The sequence below is a fragment of the Camelus dromedarius genome, chromosome 24, assembly GCF_036321535.1.
Source record: "Camelus dromedarius isolate mCamDro1 chromosome 24, mCamDro1.pat, whole genome shotgun sequence".
Classification (NCBI taxonomy): domain Eukaryota; kingdom Metazoa; phylum Chordata; class Mammalia; order Artiodactyla; family Camelidae; genus Camelus; species Camelus dromedarius.
This window is the reverse complement of record NC_087459.1, coordinates 18139391-18161955: the sequence shown is the minus strand read 5'-3', so window position 1 is coordinate 18161955 and position 22565 is coordinate 18139391. Positions and strand designations below refer to the sequence as shown.

At 47.6% G+C, this 22565-nt stretch overlaps 1 protein-coding gene across 2 annotated transcripts in view; it reads left to right on the top strand.

Annotated features, from left to right (window-relative positions):
• The first annotated feature begins 10009 nt into the window (after positions 1–10009).
• The window catches only part of ERN2 (endoplasmic reticulum to nucleus signaling 2), a 17711-nt gene continuing 5155 nt past the window's right edge, over positions 10010–22565 (top strand). Inside the window, exons 1-13 of one of the 2 annotated variants that reach the window (XM_064478523.1) lie at positions 10010–10178; positions 11824–11929; positions 12290–12323; positions 12552–12624; positions 15612–15684; positions 15805–15912; positions 16233–16334; positions 17254–17518; positions 19273–19351; positions 19444–19591; positions 19699–19820; positions 20540–20695; positions 20906–21082. In XM_064478523.1, the coding sequence (XP_064334593.1) occupies positions 10086–10178; positions 11824–11929; positions 12290–12323; positions 12552–12624; positions 15612–15684; positions 15805–15912; positions 16233–16334; positions 17254–17518; positions 19273–19351; positions 19444–19591; positions 19699–19820; positions 20540–20695; positions 20906–21082 (1536 nt within the window). In that variant the 5' untranslated portion in view covers positions 10010–10085. The remainder of the gene's footprint in view (positions 10179–11823; positions 11930–12289; positions 12324–12551; positions 12625–15611; positions 15685–15804; positions 15913–16232; positions 16335–17253; positions 17519–19272; positions 19352–19443; positions 19592–19698; positions 19821–20539; positions 20696–20905; positions 21083–22565) is intronic. The other variant, XM_064478524.1, reaches the window with a different exon arrangement.

The window sequence follows — 22565 nt, the reverse complement described above, 5'->3', positions numbered from 1 at the left end:
AGCAGAGCCTGAGACAGGGACTCGAGGGCAGGGTGGTTTTGAAGGAATCTCTTCAGGGGAAACCTGTAATGAAGCAAGTGAGAAACAGGATAAGGCAGGGGGACAGACGAAGCAAAGATGTGGTCTGGGTGCGGGGTGGAGGATAAATGATACTGCAGAGTGGTCCCTCGTTGAGATCAGGAGGACAACAGAGAAGGGAGCAGCCAGGTGACTTTTCAGGAGAGACAGCTCCCATCAGCACAGAGCGATGCTCCGGAGAAGGAGACAGTTGTGAGCTGTGAGCAGTCACCACTCACTGCAGCTGGGACGCAGTGGTGGGACACACAGTGTCTACTGCACAAGGGAACTTCCCCCTGACCCCACAAGTAAATACTACTCAACAGCATAGTGCTCAGCAAGCCTGGAGCTGAAACTGCAAGGTTTTGTTTTTTGAAGAGGATGGGGTTTTCTTTTACAATGTTCTTAGATTTTTATTAAGGAAATAAAACAAAGCTACTATGTTTGGGACCCATCATACTTTGCCCATAAGAACATAGATCCTGTTTCTCTGTTTGTTTTTAACCTTTTATTGCCATGTAACCAGTGGTGGGCTGGTAAAATTTTAACAACTGGCTCTAAATGTCGTTCTGATGTGTGCCCTGGTTGATATTCTTGCTTACATTAACAACAAGGAAGAGGAAAATGTAACAGTGAAGACGTATTTTGAAACCACTCCTTCTTCAATGATGTGAACAGCTTCTTTGCTGAATCAGATAATAGGTTTCAAATATGAAGAATATTTCCTTGATTCCTTTTTTTCTTTTTTTGGTGGGAGAGGTAGTTAGGTTTACTTATTTAATTTTAGAGGAGGTACTGGGGATTGAACCCCAGACCTTCTGTATGCTAAGCATGCACTCTACCACTTGAGCTATACCCTTCCCCCTCCTTGATTTCTTTTATGCCATCCACAGAGGCAGAACACTTTTAAATCCAGTCTGTATTAACATTGTCTTCCTCACTTTCTTAAGTCTAGGCAATGAACAAAACAATAAATCAAGCCCTGATTTGTATCATTGGACGATTTCCATGGTGTAAATACTCCCACTATGGCTGATTTCAAGCCGTTAATGTGATGTCGCTGAGCATAGAAGTGGAATGCCATGTGTGCAGTAACCATTATGTAACATTTCCAGCAAACAGATACCATGGATGTAAATAATCTCAAGAGCAGAGTGAACAGAAAAATAATTAGGAAGTGATGAGTTTTGAATAGTTACTACGTTTGTTTTAAATGCAATATATTTAGTTGTAAGTTTACATAATTTAACTTTTTACAATGGCCATGATTAACTGACAGCTCACAAAATTCTGGGGAAGGTAACAATCAGTTCTCGTGAATCGACTCCAGCACACCAGTGAGATATACACAAAGTTTGCTACCAGCACCCGTAAGAAGAAAAAAAGGAACATGACCAGATGCCCGGAAGACTCCGTCGAGCCTCCTCGCAATCACTAGCCTCCTTCTCACCCGAACTTAGGGCGGGTAACCAATACGCGGACCTCCAACAACGGGGATCAGTTGACCTGCTTTGCAGGTTTCAAAAATGGAATCGTAAGCCTGAAGTTTGAAGTGTTACCACTAGAGGCCTCTCGTGAGGCACAGACAGAAGGCTCCGCCTACAGGACTTAGAATGCGCGTTCCAAACCCAGTCCTGGGTGCTTACTCACCTCTCTTCGCTATAAGGGGACGGCTGACTACTCACTACCCCCGGTGGGAGGAAATAGAGAAATAACTGAGCGCTGAATCTGGGCGTGGGTGAGTCCCTGGAGGAGATCTGGGACCACAAGTTCCCCAAGGGAGATATGGGGACCAAGTGTTGGCAGAGGAGTCCCAGCGGGGGCTCTGACCTCCAACCCTTGTGTGGGCAGCCAGTGGGCTAGTCGGCCAGTGAACGAGGACTGCTTCTGCCCTGGTCATCGCAGGCCCGGCTGCCTCGGTGGCTCCTTTATTCAGACCAGGTGAACCCATGGAAGAGCAAGTTAAAAGAAGAATAGGGTAAACGAAGTATAACGGAGCTTACGTTCACAGACTCAAGCAGACTTAGGTTTCAATCACTGCCTCTTCGCATTCTAGCTTTGTAAGCTTGGGCAAACTTAACCTCTCTAAAACTTAGTTTGCTCATCTGTAGAATGGGAACAATAAAACCTTCCTCGCAAGTTAGTTAACAGATTAGGTTAGATCCTGTATGTGAAGCAAGGAAAGGCTCATATATTTTTTCAACAGTATTACTGTTATGGTCGGGATAAAGAGGAGACTCCTATTTTGTTTGAGAAGGCGTTCTAGTACTCAGTTATGCACAGAACTAACAAGGAGTGGAAACATGGAGATTAAAATTGCTCTGTATAGTATATAAACAGGTATTTCATTTGGGCAAGGAATTATATGCACATTAATGCATACACACACCCCACATATATACGTCTACTTTCACATACATGGGTTAGATATATGATTTTTTTTGAGTAGCTTTGATTTTTTTCCTTTTTTGCTGGTTTTACCCCCTTCTTAGTATAGCACACCACCTCTAGCATACCACAGAATCCTTGTTAACAAACCAATATATTGTATTCTGTATTTTCACCCTTACTCACCTAAAATAATTTACATATATATATACATATACCTGGTTTTACAAAAGTAGGTTCCTATAATGCTCTTTCTGCATCTTGCTATTCTTACTCTAACTCGTAAAAATCTTTCCAAGTTAATTAATACACTCTATTATTTTTAGTGGCTGCGTAATACTCCAAAGTGCAGGTGTTCTGTAATTAGGTCGGCTATATCTCAGTTGAAGGATACTTGCTTTGTTTCTACTTGTTTGTGCTAAGAACAATGCTCCAATAAGCACCCTTATACCTCTACCTTTATAAACTTTTAAAAATAATTTTTATATAAAGATCTTTTATTTTTATTGGAAAGATCCCCACGAGTGGATTTTCCAGGTCAAAGGGATTATGCAATTTTTATGTTGAACAATTGTTTCCAGACTGCATTCCAAAAAGCCTAACAATTTACATTTCCACCAGCCCCATATAAGAGCATACTCTTCCCCAAATCCCTGGCAGCAATAGGCTTTGGTTTCTTATTTTTGTTTGTTTGAGTTTTTTCTTCTTATGATGGACATCTTCAAGCATCTTGAAACGAAATAGAATAGTATAATGAGCCCCAAAATACTCACAACTCAGCTTCCGCAATTATCAACATTCTGCCATTACTATAGCCTTCTTTTTAATTTTTGCAAATTTATGGACATAAAGTGATATGCTGGTTACTTTTTTAAAAATCTTGTTTTTGCATTTCTCTGACTGCTAGTGATTCTGAGCACATTTTCATACGTTTTGGTTCATCTTACGTAAGTGTCTATTCATAGCCTTTGTATATTTTTTGGTTGTCTTTTTCTTGTCAATTTATAGGAGCAGTTTATACCACAGATATTAATCTTTATCTTCTGTGTTGCCAATCTTTTTTATGCTTCTTTATGGTATCTTTTGACCTTCTAAAATTTTTTAAAGTATTTTAAATAATTTTTTTTCTTTTACAGCTTCTATATTTTCTGTATCACAGAAGAAACTACCCACCACCTCCACCACCAAATGTAAGCTGGTAAAACCACTTTGGAAAATTGTTTGGCAAAATCTACTGAAGCTGAACAAATACATATCCTATGGCCTAAAAGTTCTACTCCTAAGTATACGCCCAACAGAAATGCATAGATGTGGTCATCCCCAGACATGTGCAAGAATATTCATAGCACTCCATAGTAGCCAAGAACTGGTAGGGGAAAAAATAGTACTGCCCATCAACATTGGAATGGACAAATAAATTTTGGCATATTCATACAGTATAATATTGTACAGCAATGAGAGTGAACTACACTTGATGACATGGTCAATCTCACAAAAATAATATTGAAAAAGAAACCAGACCTAGGAAAGAATATGTGGTATGATTCCATTTATATAAATATCAAAAATAAGTAAAACTAACTTATGGAGTTCAAAGTCAGGGTAGAGGTTATTCTTAGAATGGGGCACAAGGGACCTTCTGGGTTACTGGTCATATTCTTTTTTTTTTAATTGAAGAAGAGTCAATTTACAATGCTGTGTTAATTTCTAGTGTACAGCATAGTGATTCATTTATACATATATATATATATATATATTTCTTTTCATATTCTTTTTTATTATAGACCATTACAAGGTATTGAATATAGTTCCCTGTGCTATACAACAGGACCTTGTTGTTTATCTATTTTATATACAGTAGTTATTATCTACAAATCCTAAACTCCCAATTTATCCCTTCCAATGCCCTTTCTTTCCTGGTAACCATAAGTTTGTTTTCTATGTCTATAGGTCTATGTCTGTTTTGTAAATAATTTCATTTTTGTCTTTTTTTTTTTTTTTTTTTTTTAGATTCCACATGTAAGTGGTATCATATGGTATTTTTGTTTCTCTTTCTGGCTTACTTCACTTAGAATGACGATCTCCAGGTCCATCCATGTTGCTGCAAATGGCATTTTATTCTTTTTATGGCTCAGTATTATTCCATTGTGTGTGTGTGTGCGCGCGCGTGTGTGTATCAAAACTTCTTTATCCAGTCATCTGTTGATGGACATCTAAGTTGCTTCCATGTTGTGCTATTGTATATAGTGCTGCTATGAACATTGGCGTGCATTTATCTTTTTAAATTAGAGTTTCTTCTGGAGCTGATCATATTTTGTTTCTTGATCTGTCTACAGGTTAAACAGATTTGTTCACTGTATGGCCTATGATTTGTACACTTTTCTGTAAGTATGATTTTTTTTTAAAAAAGTTGACAAGATCTACTCAAAAAACCCTGCACACAGATGTTTACAGCAGCTTTATTCATAACTGCGAAGACTTGGAAGCGACCAAGATGTCCTTCAGTAGGTGAATGGACTAGTAAACTGTGGTACATCCACACAAAGAAATATTATTCAGTGCTAAAAAGAAATGAGCTTTCAAGCCATGGAAAGACTTAAGGAAACTTAAATGCATATTAAATGAGAGAAGCACAGCTGAAAAGGCTACATCCTGTGTGTTTCCAAATATGACATTCTGGAAAAGGCAAAACTAGAGAGGCAGTAAAAAATATCAGTGTTTGCAGGGGTTGGAGGGGAGAGAGGGATGAATAGGCAGAGAACAGAGGATTTTGAGGGCAGTGAAAATACCCTGTATTACACCATAATGGTGGACACATGTCATTATACATTTGTCCAAACCCATAGAATGTACAACCCAAGTGTGATCCCTAGAGTCAACTACGGACTTTGGGTGATAATGTCATGTCAATGTAGGCTCACGGATTTTAACAAAAGTAGTACTTTGGTGGGAGATGTTAGTAATGGAGGTGGCTGTGCAATTCAGGGGCAAGAGGTGTATGGGATATCTCCGGATCCTCCATTCAGTTTTGCTGTGAACCTAAAACTGCTCTAAGAAATAAAATCTATTTTTTTAAAAAGAATGAGAAAGATTTACTTTCTTCCTGATGGATAATTATGCCAAGGAATTTATTAAATTTTCCCACAAATTAAAATACTCTCTTTGTCATTTATTAAATTCTCACATATGCTGGTGTATATTTCTGTATTCTCTATTTGATCTAACTGACATATTTTTCTATTTGTCAATTCTTATGCTGAAATTATATTGATATTGTAGTTTCACATATCTGGATAAGACATGCCCCCTTCTCATTATTCTTCATTTTCACACTTTTCTTGACTATTCTCAAGCATTATTCTTTTTTTTAACATTTTTTATTGATTTATAATCATTTTGCAATGTTGTGTCAAATTCCAGTGTTCAGCACAATTTTTCAGTCATTCATGGACATATACACACTCATTGTCACATTTTTTTCTCTGTGAGTTATCATAACATTTTGTGTATATTTCCCTGTGCTATACAGTGTAATCTTGTTTATCTATTCTACAATTTTGAAATCCCAGTCTATCCCTTCCCACCCTCCACCCCCCTGGTAACCACAAGTCTGTATTCTCTGTCTGTGAGTCTATTTCTGTCCTGTATTATTCTTATATACAATCTCTATTTTAGCCAAGTTTTAAAAATCATAGAATAAGTTTAATATTATAGGAATAACAGAATTTCATTATGCTTATGATTTAATTTAGAGAGAATTGATTTAAAAATTTTTTTTTCAGATATTAACGTGAAGATAAGTATTTTTCAGGGTTTGTAAAGGAGACATTTTTATATTTACGAAATGATTATTGCTACATAGAATAAAGATCTCCCCAGTAATGTCCACATCCTTATCCCCAGAATTTGTGAATATGTTAGGGTCCATGGCAAGGAAGATTAAGATTGCTCGTTAGCTTATCTTTTGTTTGTTTGGTTGTTTTTTTTTTTTTTTTTTTTTTTTTGATGGGGTAGGTAATTAGGTTGGTTTGTTTGTTTTTAGAGGAGGTGCCAGGGATTGAACCCAGGACCTCGGGCATGCTGAGCATACACTCTACCACTTGAGCTACACCCTCCCCCCCTGAGAGTCCATATTTAAACATTTTTATTTAGTTATGCATTTAATTTACAATATCATATTTTTTAAATTGAAGTAAGTTGATGTACAATATTATATGTTACAGCTATACAGTGTAGTGATTCACAGATTTTTAAAGATTATACTCCATTCATAGTTAGTATAGAATATTGGCTATTTCCCCCATGTTGTCCAATACATCCTTGTAGCTTATTTTATACCCGAGAGTTTGTACCTCTTAACCCTCCACCTCCATCGTGCCCCTCCCCCTTCCCTCTCCCCACTGGTCACCACTAGTTCCTTCTCTACATCTGTGAGTCTGTTTCTTTTCTGTTATATTCACTAGTTTGTTGTGTTTTGTTAGATTCCACATGTAAGTGATACCTTACAGTATTTGTCTTCCTCTGTCTTATTTAGAGGGAATTGATATTTTAATCATATTAAGTCTTCCCACACAGGGTCATATCTCTTTATTTATTCACATTTTGTTTTAGTTTTATAGCTTTCATAGGGTTTTGTAGTTTTCATACAGGTCCCGTGCCTTGTTTTTTTCCATAACAGAGGCGCTAGGGAATGAACCCAGGATCTCGTGCGCGCCAAGCACACATTCTACCACTGAGCTATACTCCCCCCACACCCCCCTGGTTCTATGCCTTTCTGGTTAAATTTATTCCTAAGGATTTCCTTTTTATTATTATCATGATTGGAATATTTTTCCCATTACTATTTCTGTTTTCTCCATTCGTTTGCTAGAATGGAGAAAAGCTTTTGGATTATGTATGTGTCTAGAAGCAGAGCACAAACCGAGGTGTGGTGAATAAATACAACTTTATGTCTTTATAACTCAATATAACTTTTTATTTTAAGCTCCCTTTGTGCCAGGTGGAAGAAATTCACTCCCATCTGGCTTTTCCCAGCTTTTCTCCAGGGTGGGTTTAAATTCCATGGAGTTAACATAGTACCAGGAAGCAAGGGGCACTGAGTCCTTGTCATCATCTCTGCCAGCCAGCATCCCCTGAGACGCCCATGGTCTCATTGTGTCCTGCCTCTTGTCCTTACTGGTCTCTGCTGCTTTGTCCCTTTTTTCTTTCTGAAGAGTCTTTCCCTCCTGCTCACTCCCTCCCTCTCTCCCTCCCTCGGGCATGTAGGAAACATCCCCCCACCTCCATCTCACACTAGACAGTGGGAACCTCCCTAATGTCCCCTCTCTGCCCAGACATAGCACGCAGCACCCCTACCCAGAAAGTGAGACACAAATCCCCTTTCTCTCGGATCCCACAAGTCTATGTGGGGTCCTGTCCTGGGGTAAGGGGGCTGCAGAATGGTCCCCCTTTCTCAGGGACCTGCAGCATCTTCTCACTCCTTGCTCCTCCTTATCCTCCTTCCTCTCTGTGTCTGGGGAATCTTCTACCCTCATTACTTATTCTCTTAGGTCTCGGTTCATGCTATGAGTTATACAAAAACTCAAAAGGTTAAAAAAAAAAAAAAAGCTTCATTTTCTCTCTTTCTGCTTCCTCATCCCTTCTCTGAGATAATAAATTCAGAGCAGCCTTGCTGGATTAGGAGAAGGGCTGTCAGGGGGAAAAAAAGCTCTGGAGGGGAAAATGTTGTTAATATTTCGACACAGTATCCACCAGACCTATAGGCACTGGAAAAACAACACTGGAGGAAATATGACAGAATGTTAACAGAGATACTCAATTTCCAGAAGGTGGAAACATGAATGAATTTTCTTTTCTTTTTTTTTAATTTTGCAAAGTTTCTAGAATGTATATTACTTATATCAACACACACACACACACACACATACACACAATTATCTGTTCCAGTTCACTTGTAGTTTGTATTCTATTCAAATCAAGTTTATCACATGAGACATTCCTGTGGATCCAAGCATACTTAACAAACACAATGTGCATTCCAAAACAAATAAATGTACAGTGTACAAAATAGAAAGTGTAAAGGCGGGCTCATTCACACTCTTGGTAGCATGGGTTGGTTTCTAGAGTGGCAAGCAATCATTTTTTGTTATCAAGTTAGGATTTCCATGCTGATTTGGGTGCAATGGAACAGCTCAGCACGAAGGAGTAACCAAGCGAACTAAAGACTCCATGATGTACGTATTTCTAAAAGAGGTTTTTCTGCCATGAGCCAGTTGGGTTTTCTAAGGCTTTTGATGACCATATGGTTAAAGAAAGCCTTAGATTTGGGATGTTCTTAAAAACAGAGCCTGAGACAGGGGTTCTTACTCAAGTGATATGTTGGAAAGAACTCTCTAACGGGGGTGAGAGAAGCAGGATGGGCAGAGAAACAGCCAAGGTAAGGAGGGGTCTCAGCTGGAGACCAGCTTCAGCCTGATCCCATGGGGACCTCTGGAACACAAATTGCACCGCACAGAGTTGGCTCCACCTTGAAGCAAAGGGGCCAGTCTTTTGTACCCCCATGTCAGCCCATCATGGGCAGGGGCACTGGGCTGCTCCAGTCGCCAGGGGCAATTCTGTAGGGAAGTGGGCACATGTGAGCCCTTAGCAGCCCACCCTCGGGACAGCTGAGGAATGAGGATGCCAGCCAGGCAAGATTTACTTGGGGTTACTTGAGCAAGCTTGGGTGATTACGAGCTGATTACAGCATGGGTCAGGGTCAGCATGCAGGAGCAGGTGACACCGAAGACACCAATGATGGTGGGAGGATTTCGGGTGGAGAGGAAAGCTATGGGCCAGCTGGCAAAATCTTCAGTGACTTGTAGGGGTGTGACCAAGAGGGCAAGGATGACAAAGAGGGGAGAGGGAGATGGTGGCAGAGTCAGGTTGCATGATCGTCAAATCAGCAGGGATTTTTTACACAAAGAAGAAGGAGAAATGACTGAGTCAAAGCTTGAGAACTAACTGGACCCCTGCAGTCCGGGAGGTCCGCCTGCAGCTGAGACTGTCACTGCGGTAGCAAGGCACACTTTGATGTGCAGGTCTGACGCCTAACACTTAGGAGTCTGTAAGTTCTAAGAAAACAAGGACCTTGTCTCTCCTGCCTACCAGGCTGGGATAATAAATAAATATTTATTGAATGAATAACTGAGTCAACCAATTAATCTGTATTTCATCACCTCTCAGTAGAGGCCACCAGCCTAATAACAAAGAGCACAAGCTTTGAGGTCAGAAGTCTGAATCTGAATTCGGGTTCTGACCCCGAGCTTTAACATCGGAAATGCTGTGACGATTAAATGAGTGAAGGGTGAACGTAAACATTTGGCACAACACTTGGCGGGTGGTAACTTCCCCATGAAGGGCCTCAGTTGGTACAACCCCCTTTCCGGGAAAGCTCAGAGCCATCCCTCGCGGGGTGACGGGGAGCGGGGTGCGGGTGTGTGTTGGGAAGGGCGGGGGAAGGGGCGGCCCGCGGGCTGAGGTCGCGCCCGGCCTCTGCGCACCCAACCGGCCCAGCCTGGGGCGGAGTCTCCTCCGTCCCGGGGAGCCGTGTTGTCCCCTGGAGGCACCGAGGAACCGGGCCAGCCGTGTGGCTGCCGTCTATGCGGCCTATGGCGAGGATGGCCCAGGGGGCTGGCCCGTGGCCACCGCTCCTGCTCCAGCTCGTGGCGCTGCTGGGGACGCTCGGGCCACAGGTGAGAAGCGGGCGGACGGGGAGCCTGCAAGGTCGGGTTCCGGGACGCAGGCGGCTGGGGCGCTGCGGGGCCACAGGGGGCGCCCCGCCTTCCCAGGCATCCGGGATGCCCCAAGTCGGCCCCTGGCCAGCGAAAGCCCCCTAGCTCTGGGGAGTTGCCAGGTACCCCACTAGCTGGAGAGACATGACAGGCAGACCCAACACCCCACCCCTCCTGCAGCACTGGGGGTGTGGGTGGAAGGAACAGCCCTTCCGAGGGGACCGTGGCTTTCCAGCCAGGCCTCCTAAAATTTCTGGAATCCTGGCTTCCTTAGAACTTATGATCATCTTAAAGGTCCTCTGTCGAGAAATGTGCCCACACTCAGTTTTACAGACAAACTCAGGAGGATGGCAAGGCTCCCCCCTTACCTGTGACTGGACCTGGGATTCACAAGCTCTGGGATAAATAAGCTGGAGGGATGGGAATCTGGTGCAGCCCTGCCAGGAGCGGAAAAGCCCAGTCTTCAGCAGCCAGAAGGCCAAGGCGGGACTGGATCCCACTCTGCCAGCCTCAGAACCCCCGAACACTTAATGAAATCAGAGAGCTAACTGTTCATGCCACTCCCTGCTCACTGTCACTTCTCTGGACTCACCTCACGGTTGCCAGGTGTGAATGTGAACGCGGTGTGGCCAGATTGGGTGTTTCTAGGAAAAAATGGAAAAAAAAAAAAAGGCCAGAAATGAGAAAAATTAGAAATCTTGATTTTTTTAAAAAGTGAAGTCGTTCCAGTTTTTTAATTGGTAGCTAATTAAAAACACATTTTTAAAACACGATCGTGGTCAACCATGGGCAACCAGTCTGCAGTGTCTTCTCCAGACCCCTCTCCTGGCTGCCACGTTGCAGATCACAAATCAGGCCCAGGAAAGAGAGGGATACAAAGCAGTTTCCTGACTGCTCCCGAACCGCTGCTCCACCCCAAACCTGAGGGTCCCGGAGCAGGACGTGGCCTTTGCAAGGGTGCGGCTGGGCCACCCGGATGTTAGGGTTCCTACTAGGAGCTCAGCCCCACCCTGTTTGTTCAAGGAGGGGCTGCAGCAGGTGAGGGAGCCCAGCAGGGGCCAAATGTAAAGGCAGCACCAACCCTCCCTCCCTCCCTTGTGCGCCCCCCTCCCCCACCAGCCTTGGTTCAGGGGGCCCGCTGGGGCCTGGCACCAAAAGCAGCCAGACTGGTCTGGGGAGGCAGAATGGGTCTTCCCCAGAGAGGCAGACAGTGAGGCAAAGGAGAAAGAGACCGGCGTTGGACCCAGAGAGATGGTGGTTCAAGCCCCAGCTCTGCTGTCTGTTATCTGCGTGGCTTTAGGCTGTTCACCCCACCTTCCGGAGAATGAGTCTCCCTCCCTTGCACAGTGGTGAGAGTAATAGCACCGATCTCTTAGGGAGGCTGTAAGCGCCACTGAAGTCCTTTTGTAAAGGAGCCAAGGTCCCCCAGCTCCCACCGTAACCCCTCTCTAGGGTCCTGGAGATCAGTGGCTAGAGCCAGCAGCTTCCCCAGTCATTCTTCCTCTGTTTCCCTCTGGGGGATGGGGAGTCACAGCCAGCCCTGCCTGGAGCAAGGGCTAGGGTGGTCCCAGGCCTCTCAGAAGAGGTGACTTTGCTTCCACTGCAGGTCCAGACCTTCAGGCCAGAGAGCCTCCTGTTCGTGTCCACCCTGGATGGAAGTCTCCACGCACTGAACAAGCAGACGGGGGACTTGAAGTGGACCCTGAAGGGTGGTAAGCAGGGCAGTCATTCCTCCCTCCTTGGACCCTGAGTCGGGGCGGAGGGAGGTCAATGTAGAGGGCAAGAACATGGGGTCTAGAATCCAATCAGCAGGTGTCTGCAGGCACCTTCGCCACTTACCAGCTGTGTGGCCTTGGGAAAGTCACTTCACCTCTCTGAGCCTCAGTGTCCTCACCTGTAAAATGGGACTAAGGGTAACGACCCTACCTCACAGAGTTCTTGGGAGGATAACATCACACTCATGTCAAACGCTTGGCTTGGCGTCTGGCACACAGCAAGCACCCAATATGGGGTATGTCTTTTAACGGGGAGTCTGGAGGGAGCTGCACATGCCTGTGTCCCTGTCCCTGCAGATCCTATCATCCAAGGGCCAATGTACGTCACAGAGTAAGTGGACCTTCAGTCTTTTAAGGAGCAGGCAGCTGGGAGATGGGGAAGCCATAGTTGCTGGGATGGGTGGGTATGCTGGAGGTAAGGGAAGACATTTGGGTCTGGAGCCCTGTGGTACCTCCTGCAAGGGTGGGCACCTACCTGCAGGGAAGTTGAAGGGAAAGGGGGCCTCTTGCCACCAGGGGGCGTGTACCCAACTTTATCCCATTCCTCTCTGCCCCACAGGACAGCCTTTCTCTCAGACCCAGCTGATGGCAGCCTGTACATCTTGGGGACCCAGAAACAACAGGGATTAATGGTGTGTTTCCCTCAGTGCTTGGGGTGGGCGAGGGCCAGGGCTTCTGTTAGCCAGAGCACCGAGGGGGCAGAGGGGGCTTTATGGTCAGAATCTGGGTGTCCTGCAGAGGAGTAAGTCTGACAGCACTAGGGGAAGGCTGTCTGGAGGGGCAAATTCAAGTTTTGCTTTTTGGAACTTTCTGGAACTTTTTCCCCCCAAATATTTTCGATCTGCAATTGGTTGAATCTGCGGATGCGGAGCCCACGGATAGGGAGGGCTGAGTGTATCACTTTCACTAGTGTCTCATCAGCCAAAGCCGGTCACGTGGCCAAGCGCAGAGTTGGGCAGGGTCAGGATTCTGACTGCGCCGGGGGAAACCTGCCAGGAAGGTCTAGGCACGTGATTTAGGAAACTGAATTGGTGAGAAATGTCCGTGTGTAGACAGGCATCGTCCCAGCAAATGGATGGCTCGCTGCAAAAGAGGAGCTTGAGGAGGTTTTATTATAGGATTATTTACAAAGGTGTGGGCCGAGTACGGGAAACCGCAAGGCAAGGTGCCATGTTCTGTGGCCCATGAACGTGGGGCGCCATTATCAGCCCTAAGCTCATAGGGAGGGAAAGGAGCAGTTACCACAACCTGGAGCCAGAGGGGGGCAGACTTAGAGGGCCACCTGGTAGGGGCTGAGGCCTTTGAGGGAGGGACGCAGCCAGCCCACCATGACTGTGGAGAGGAGACCGGGGAACACATAACCCTGGTCCTGCCCTCTCCCCATTTTCACAGCCCGCCTGGAAGCCAGAGCGTAGGGTGCCCGCTGACTGAATCCAAACGAGTATGTCTCCTGGGGACTGAGTGGGGCAGCAAGTGGACCTCCAGTCCTGTCCACGCCGGGGGTTGTCATCGGGCCTTAGTGGGACAGGTGTGGTTGTCAGTCCCATCACTCCCGCTGCGCCAGGGATAAAGTCCAGTCGCCCTGACAGAGCACGTCAGGCCATCTGTGATCTGGGCCGCCTCATTCTGCAGCCTCATCGCTCACTTACAGGCACGTGTGCACACACACCTGCACGCACGCACGCCGTTCAGTTTGCTGAATATGCCAGCTCTGGGGCTTCACCCGAATTGTCCCCACCATCTGGAACCCTCTTTCACTCTGCCTTTGCTTCCCGGACTCAGTCAGGATCGGCCAGAGCACGCTGCAGTAACAGCACACTGAAATCTCCGCGGCTCCCCGGAGCTGGCTCCCTTGCTTACACCCTGTGACCTGCGTCGGTCCCCGAGCTTCTGTGCCCTGTGGTCTCCTGGAGACCCAATCTGCTAGAAGCTCTGTCTCAACCCGAGCTTCTCGGTCACCGAAGCAGAAAAGGGGAAGGTGGTGAACCACACACTGGCTCTTGGCATGTCCGTGTGGAAGTGACGTGTCTCTTCCGCTCCCTCCCTTTGGCTAAAGCACATCTCATGGCTGTGCCCACTTACAGCAGTCAGAGCAGTATGTTCCCAGCTGGAGTCCAGAATAAGAGCCAGAGTATTTGTGAGAAGTGCGCCCCTTCCCCAGCCGTTTCCTACTCAGCCCCTGTGTCCCAATTTAAAATCCAAACTCCATCCCCACCTATGACCTTGCCCCCAGCTGACCTGACTTCTGGCCACTTTTCTCCCCCCATCCCCTCTCCCTCTTGCTGCCCCTGCCGGCGATCTCTGCAATCTGTCCCTCTGCCCAGAGGGCTCTCCCTCCATGTGCTCCTAAGGCTCACGCCTCACTTGGCTTGGGGTCTTACTCCCTGGCTGCCCTATGTCAAATCACCCCCTCTCCTAGTTCTCTGAGTTTGTTTGTTTTAATAGCATTTACCACTACCTGGCATTATGGTTCACGTGTTGTTATGTACTATCTTTCCCCCCATACACACACACCAGAAATGTAATTCTGTGCAGAAAGGTACTTAGTTATCACTGGGTTCCACCACCTGGCTAGTGATAGGTGCTCATTAAACAGCAGTTGAATAAATGAGTGAATGAACAACTGAACTTTGCCCGTCAGTCCTTCTTCAGTCCCCCGCATCTGCATCAGGCACCCTCAACTTCACGTGCTCCCCAAGCACAGTGTAAGCACACACATCAGCTACAGGTTGTGTTGACTCTTGTTGTGGATCCTGACTCTGTCCCGGGAAGCCCCAGTTCTCTTCCCCTCGGTACTTCCTTGCGCTTGGGATGCTGTCTGGCAAAAGCTCGGTATGTGGAGTTTGGGATTTTTTTTTTACTTTGATATGATTTCAAACATAAGGGAAAAAAATGCAGGAATGGTACAGAGAAATTCTTTATTCCCTTTGCCCAAATTCATCCATTTTTTAACATCTTACTACTTTCAGTTTACCATTCTCTCTCAATAGGCAGATAAATAATATACTTGTATATATAAAATTTCTTTTTCTGAACTATTTGAGAATGAGTTGCAGACACTATTCCCCTTTATTCCTAAAGTGTCACTGTGTATTCCTGAAACACACAATAGCCTGAATGTAAATTATCAAAATCAGGAGATTTAATGTTGATGCAATAGTGCTGTCTAATCCACAGTCCGTATTAATTTTGTCAAGTGTCCCAGTGGTGTCCTTTATTGTTTCCAGTCCAAAACCAGGATGGCCCCTTGAGTTTGGTCCTCATGTTTCTTGGGTATCCTTTAACCTGGAGCAGCCTCCCTGAAGCTGTCACAGCCATTGAAGTTTTAAAGTCTTGGCAAGTGTTTCTGAGGAGGTTGTCAGGCCAGGATCAAGACATCAGGTGGCATCTTGGCACTGGGTGTGGGATTTGCTGCAGCTCCGTAAGGGGTCATGTAGCAGAGTGGTTAAGTGTGTGGGTTCTGGAAGCTGCCTGGGTGGGTCCCAGACTGTCTCTGGCTCTGCTATGTTCCAGCTGTGTGACATTAGCCAAGTTACTTAGCCTCTCTGGAAATGGGTATTATAATAATTGTACCTAATGAACAGGTTGTATGTGTTTCTCTGCTCTTCCTGCTCCTCAGAGACTGCCGTTCACCGTCCCCGAGCTGGTTCATGCCTCCCCGTGTCGCAGCTCTGATGGTGTCTTCTATACGGGTAAGCATCTCTCCAGCCTCTGAGTCCAGGTCTAGCAGGGACGGGACCTAGGTCAGGACGGACAGGCTGCATCCCCTCTCCAGGCCATCTTGAGAGCGGGCACACTTTCCACCTCCACAGGCCGGAAGCAGGATGCCTGGTTTGTGGTGGACCCTGAGTCAGGGAAGACACAGATGACGCTGACCACAGAGCAACCCTCTACCCCCCGCCTCTACATCGGCCGGACACGTGAGTCAGGCCCCAGCTGCTCCCCAAGCTCCAGGCAGCCCCACTTTTGCTCCGCCCAGGCCTGGCAATTGCTATCCAACTGGCCTGAGTCTGGGCCAATCAATCTGTCAGTCAACAAACACTTCACTGAGCACTGAACAAGGAGCTAGGGACACAGCGGTAACCAAAACAGACCCAGCTTCTGCCATGTGATGCTCAGACTCTGGCCTCCAGGCCGGGTGCTCAGGAAGCCCCAGACCCCACAAGATGACGTCCCCTGGGTCGGGGTGGGGGAGTGTCACGTGGGCACTCCTGGTAACCTTGCTTTTGGGCATCCCCAGAGTACACGGTCACCATGCACAACCCCAGAGCCCCGGCCCTGCGCTGGAACACCACCTACCGCCGCTACTCAGCGCTCCCCATGGATGGCTCGCCTGGGAAATGTGAGTTCCTCCTTTCTCTGGCACCACCTGGGAGCAAGGTCCCCAGCTCAGGGAACCCTGAGTGGCATCCACGACCAAGCCCCACCACATTCAGACCCACCTGACCTCAGAGGGACCCTGTGTACTGAATGGCACACCCCTGATGGGCAGCCCTAAGTGACCCCCCTCAGCACCCAGCCCGACCCTCCTGTACCCTGAGCAGCCTTAGCACCCTAACTCCTTCACACTCCAGGCGAGCCCACCCAGGTCACGCTGGGTGACGCTACACATCCTGAGGGACTCCAAGCAACCCCTGCACCCCCTGAGCAGTCTGTACGTGTTCTAACTGACCCCCAATGTTGAATGACCCCTGACAGATGACCTTTAGTGACCTCCCACAGACTGACCACCCCCTTGATATTATGACTGCCCTACTGAAACGCCTGAGTGACCCCACAGGTGCCTCTAAGCCACCCCTCATACCCTGGCTTCATGATTCCATGTGAGAACTCATGCAGGTGACCCTGACACATCACAGTGACACCCACAGGGCCCCTGACTGACCCCCTTCAGGTCCTGAATGACTCCCAAGTGACCCGCATGTCTCCAGACCACCCTTGTTGACCAGCAGCCAGCGCATGACTGACTACCCCACATCTCTCTCAAGTAACAAGGACCGAGTCACATACCTCAGTCACCTTTGGGTGACCCTGCCAGACCCCTCTACCTCATATTGCTGTCCAGTTGACCCCAACTGATCGAAGTTACCCAGTGAACTTCCCATGTCCTGATCACCCTCCAGGTGATCTCACCTGACCTCCACACACCTGAGTGGCCCTCCTGATGGCCCACACTCAGAGCAGCCTTCCCGCTCAAGATGCTCTGAGATGCCTCAGGTCAAGCTCCCTGACCTCATCTCCCCGGCCACCTTTCTTGGCAGACATGAGCCACCTGGCGTCCTGTGGGATCGGCCTGCTGCTGACTGTGGACCCGGGGAGCGGGGCAGTGCTGTGGACCCAGGACTTGGGCGTACCCGTGACGGGCATCTACACCTGGCACCAGGACAGCCTGCGCCAGTTGCCTCATCTCACACTGGCTCGCGACACCTTGCACTTCCTCGCCCTCCGCTGGGGCTACATCCGACTGCCTGCCTCAGGCCCCCAGGACACGGCCACCCACTTCTCTGCCTTGGACACTCGGCTGCTGTAAGTGCGCATGCCTGGGGGCTGGGGCCTCTGGCAGTGGTGCAGCCCAGGTGCAGTGCGCAGGCGTGAAGTTCCACCATGACACACCAGTTCAGCTGAAGCAGGGGTCAAAATCTTACAAACAGTTTGGTGAATAATCAGTTCCCTGCACCACCCACCATGTGCTCCCAGGATCCCCTGGATAAACCCGTTGTTCAGCAACTGATAGGGTAAGATCTGGCCTAGGAGGGGCCTCCGTGTCTCCACCCCAGTGCTATAGCTGGCACCTGTTCTGCTCGGTAGGTACTGTATGTTTGTTGGTTGTTAAAAAGTTTAAATATGACCCTTCCTTACAGCACCAAATACCATAGTGTCCCCATCTTGGGGCACCAGGAGACAGACTGGGAAAGTCAGGGATTATCCATTCGCTCAGTTCATTCCACAGACATGAGCTGAGCCCTTGCTATGGAGCAGTCTGCACTCTGGGAATGCAATAATATAACCAGTGTTCCGACTTACAGAAATCTCAGGGTCCAGTGGGGCAGAGAGCTGTCGAGAGGCAACCGTAATATGATATAATAAAAGAGGAGATAAGAGAAGTATACGGTGTCATGGGAATGTATATGGGGGGCACCTAAGTCGAGACTGGGGGCAGGAGGCAGTCATAGAAAGCTCCCTAGAGGAAGGGACATATAAGTTGAAACCTAAAGGATGAACAGGAAATGAAAGGGAGAGGGAGAAAGAAGGGGATCGTGACAACCAGGGAACAGATTGAATTAACAAATTAAATAAGGCTGGAGAATATCTCTGAGCAGGGAATAAGGTCTGAGGCTGTTAAGCAGGAATCTTGTAGGATCATTTAAAGGGTTTGGGACAAGGCTAAAGAGAAGTCCCTGGAGGGTTTTAGGCAAAGAAGTTATTTGATCATCTCGACCGGGCTGCAGGGTGAAGAACACCTTAGAGTCACAAGGGAGGAAGTGAACACATAGAATATCGCATTAGTTCAGGCAAGAGATGAAGACACTTTGAACCATGGCAGAAACACCAGAGATGGAAACACGTGGAGGGCAACAGATACTAAGAGGGAAAACCAGTAAGAATTTGGTGACTAGAGAGTTTTGGTGATTGTGAGCAGAGTCAACAGTTATGCAGAAGCACATGACTGCTGTCATTTCAGAGGCAGGGAACATTAGAGGAGGAAGAGGGGAGGAGCAGGCAAGGAATGAGGTGATGAGTTCAGATTTAGAAAACTGAGCTCTTGAAAGTGGTCTGGGCTAGAAACAGATTTAGAAACAGTGACTCTAGAGTTTGTATCAGTTAGCTTTTGCTGCATAACAAACAACCACACACACACCCCCCCCCGCCAAATTTAGAGCTTCAAAATTTCTAATTTTTCAAGATTTTGTGAATCAGCTGGTGGCTTGGCTCAGCCTGGACCATCTAGAATGGCTTTATTCATCCTGTGCCATGATCGGTGGATTATTTAGCCCTCAGATGTCAAATAAGATCTCTCATGCCCACACACACTAGCCTGGGTTTCCTCTCATGGTGGTCTCAGAGTTCCAAAGAACAACATGAGAGGGCAAGCCCTGAAGAACAAGCAGTTCTCAAGCCTCTACTTATGTCTTACATTATCTATTGCCTTATTGGCCAAAGCAAGTGACATGGCCAAGTCCAGAGTCAGTGTGGGAGGGGGCACAGACATGGATACTGTGGGAACTGAAACTATCCACAACCATCACTCATTCTTTTCCGCTTTCCCTCTCCCCCACTAGGATGACGCTGTATGTGGGTAAGGATGAAGCTGGCTTCTATGTCTCTAAAGCACTGGTTCACACAGGGGTGGCCCTAGTGGTGAGAAGGGGGTCTCTGAGGGGCTGGAAAGAGGGGATGAGAGCAGGAGAGGAGCCCTCCCCCGACTCATGACTCTCCATCTTCTTCCATAGCCTCGTGGACTGACCCTGGCCCCCACAGATGGCCCCACCACAGATGAGGTGACACTCCAAGTCTCAGGAGAGAGAGAGGGCTCACCTAGCACTGCTGTCAGGTACCCCTCAGGCAGCGTGGCCCTCCCCAGCCAGTGGCTGCTCATTGGTGAGACTCCCAGCTCAAATTTGGAGTAAGGGACCTGTGAGCCCAGGTTCTGAGCTGGAAGGCTGAGGTTGCCTTCAGCCCACTGACTTGTTTCTTCTGCCCCTCAGGACACCATGAGCCACCCCCAGTCCTGCACACCACCATGCTGAGGGTCCATCCCACCCCAGGGAGTGGGACTTCTGGGACCAGACCCTCAGAGAGCATTCAGGCCCCAGCTGTCTTCTTGGAGGTCAGTGCTAAAAGGGCAGAGGAAAGCGGGGAGAGGCAGCAAGCAGGTGGGCAGCCCTTGGGTCATTTCCTCGGGTTTCTAGGAATAACATTTAAGAGTGAGTCAATTGACCTCACACAATTTCTTGGAAGAAAAACTTAACTTTGGTTATTGTCAGAGACGTGCTAGAAGTGTCAAAAAGTTACTGGCTACCTAAACTGTGAAACGTGGGTCACAGTTTTCTTTATTCTTCTTCAACTGAAAGGTTACAAAATATTTAATAAGTGAGAAAATGAAAACAGAAAAAACTGTAAAAGCATGCCTTCCTGGGAGAGGACTGGACAAGAGTCACCAGTAGTTCAAGGTTAGAAGGAACAGGCATGATCTGGAGAAATAATTCTCAAACCTAGTTGCTCATCAGAATCACCTGGAAGCCACTGACTTCAGCCCCACTGAATCCAGAATCTCTGGAGGTGGATACTTGCACTTTTTGGTGACGCCACAGGAATATCTGTATTTTTTAGCGACACTACAGGAGACGCTGGTCCTCAGCTAGGTTTGAAAGACAATCGTCTGGGGCACCATGATGTTTCACTGTGGAAAGTGCCGCGTTTCCCACCAGACCACTCACCTACCAGCCCTTCAGCTAAGCCCAGCCCTATGCTGGGTGATGCAGAAGGGTTAGTTAGGGGGTCCACAGTGGGAGGGGCTGCTAAGAGTGAAAGTCTCTTTGTCCCCAGCTCCTGAGCCTGACTCGAGAGGAACCTTCGAGCCTAGAGCTGCATCCAGAAGAGAAAACCCCAGGCCTGTACCCCGGACTGGGAACTCAAGACCTGCTGGCAACCAGCCTCACCGCCCTCCTCCTGGGAGGATGGATTCTCTTCCTGATGAGGCAGGTAAGCCCATTGCCCCCGACCTCAGGTCCATCTCACAGTCTTCCTAGGGGCAACTCTGCTCCTCCTCTCCAAGGCCACTTAGCAACTTTGTCCCCCACCCAGATCCGATTCAGCCCACTGTCTTCCTTTTAGCAGATCCCCGAGCCCCCGATCCTGTGCTCTGTGTGTTAACGCTCCAGGGCCAGGCTGGCTCAGGCCCTCATGTTTCAGCAGCAGCAGCTGGTGGTGGAGAAGCAGCAGCAGCAGGCGCCCCTGGCACCTGCAGGCCCTTCTCACATCTCACCGGAAGCTCAGTGCCAGCCCTCGGGGGCCACCCCACAGAGCCAGAAGAGGATTCCAAACCCCTCAGAGCAAGACCAGCCCCTCGAAGACCCTGAAGGTGAGCTTGTGTGAACAGGAGAGGGGAGAGTCGGGGACAGAAAAGAGGGGAGGTTTAGCTTCAAAGTCAGTTTGTTAGAAGCCGTTATGGTGGGGTAGCGAAGCCTAAATGAGTTCATTGGAAAGCACTTCGAATAGTGCCTGCTGTGTAGTTGAGCCCTCTAGAAATGGCTGCCATCATTTTTATTGCTGTCCTTTTGAAGAACCCTAGATGCAAACAGAGGAGTTGGATCTTTACCCAGTTCTGTTAACTTTGATGAATTGCTTAACTCATCTGAGCTTCAGTTTTCTCATCTGTCAAATGGGACTAATAACACCTACCCTGTTACATCACCTTGTGATGAGAGGTTCCCATCCCAATTATTATTAAATCATACCTGGTCATGTTATTGGCTCACGGGTGGGCCAGGTGGATAAAGTAAACAAGCGAAGCAGCCACGTGGGAGAGAGAATAGGGAGTGGTGGGGACTGTGGCAAACTGGAAAACACACGCCTGATCTGAACTGCTGTGGTAAAGCCTGCCTTGTTTACTGCGACACTATCAACACAGAGCATAGCTCAGGGGGAATCAGTGACTGACAATGGGCCCTGGAGAGTCTTAAACAGCCATTCTCAACTCAGTAAATATAGGTGGAGTGAATGTGTGCTGGGAAGGTGTGAGGAACAGAGAGAGTTACAGTTAATAGTCTGGGACGTGCCCACCTGATATACAGCTATTTGGAGTCCAGTGCATCAAAATCTTGGTTTAGTGCAGGGAGAGTCAAATAAACGAATGTGGCAGATGACAGAAAATCTTCAAGAACCACTCTCCGAAAAGCCCTCCAGTGTCAGCACCTCGTGGCAGCCTCTAACCTCTGGTTAGAAAGTCTATGTCAAGAACAGTGACCTTGGAAATCTTGGTCCTCCCCTTGATGTGGGGAGAGGGGCGTTCCTCAAGGCCTTTTATTGGTTCACAAAATCTACACTGGAATCACATCCTACTCTCATTTAACTTCCACCAATCCATCTCCCCAGGCTTGGTTGGGCATCCTTCAGGCTACATGGTGTATTCAACAGTAAGTGGATGCAATCAAGCCTGAATCAGAGCTACCACAGAGCTGACACTATATGGCACTTCCTGTGTACCAGGCACCGTTGTAAGCACGGTGCAGGCGTGAACTCGTGAGATATTCACAACATTCCCGGAGATGGCTTGCTGTTGTAACATTTATTTTATTTTTAAGGAAGATGAAATGAAGGCAGGAAGGTCCATGGCACCCCCACCACAGACACACAAAGCCAGTGGCAGCTCAGGGACTCCAAGGCAGGTCAGCTGTGGGACAGGAGTTCTGTTTGCACTTTGGTGGTGATGCCCATGAAGGTGCGTGACCAACTTTCAGGGGCTTCCCAACCCGTGTAAAGGAGCAACACAAGGCATCACGTGTTCTCAGGGTTTCCAGAGGGAGTTCTGCCTTGACACCATTTTCCCCTCACGTGACAGCGGTTGACTCTG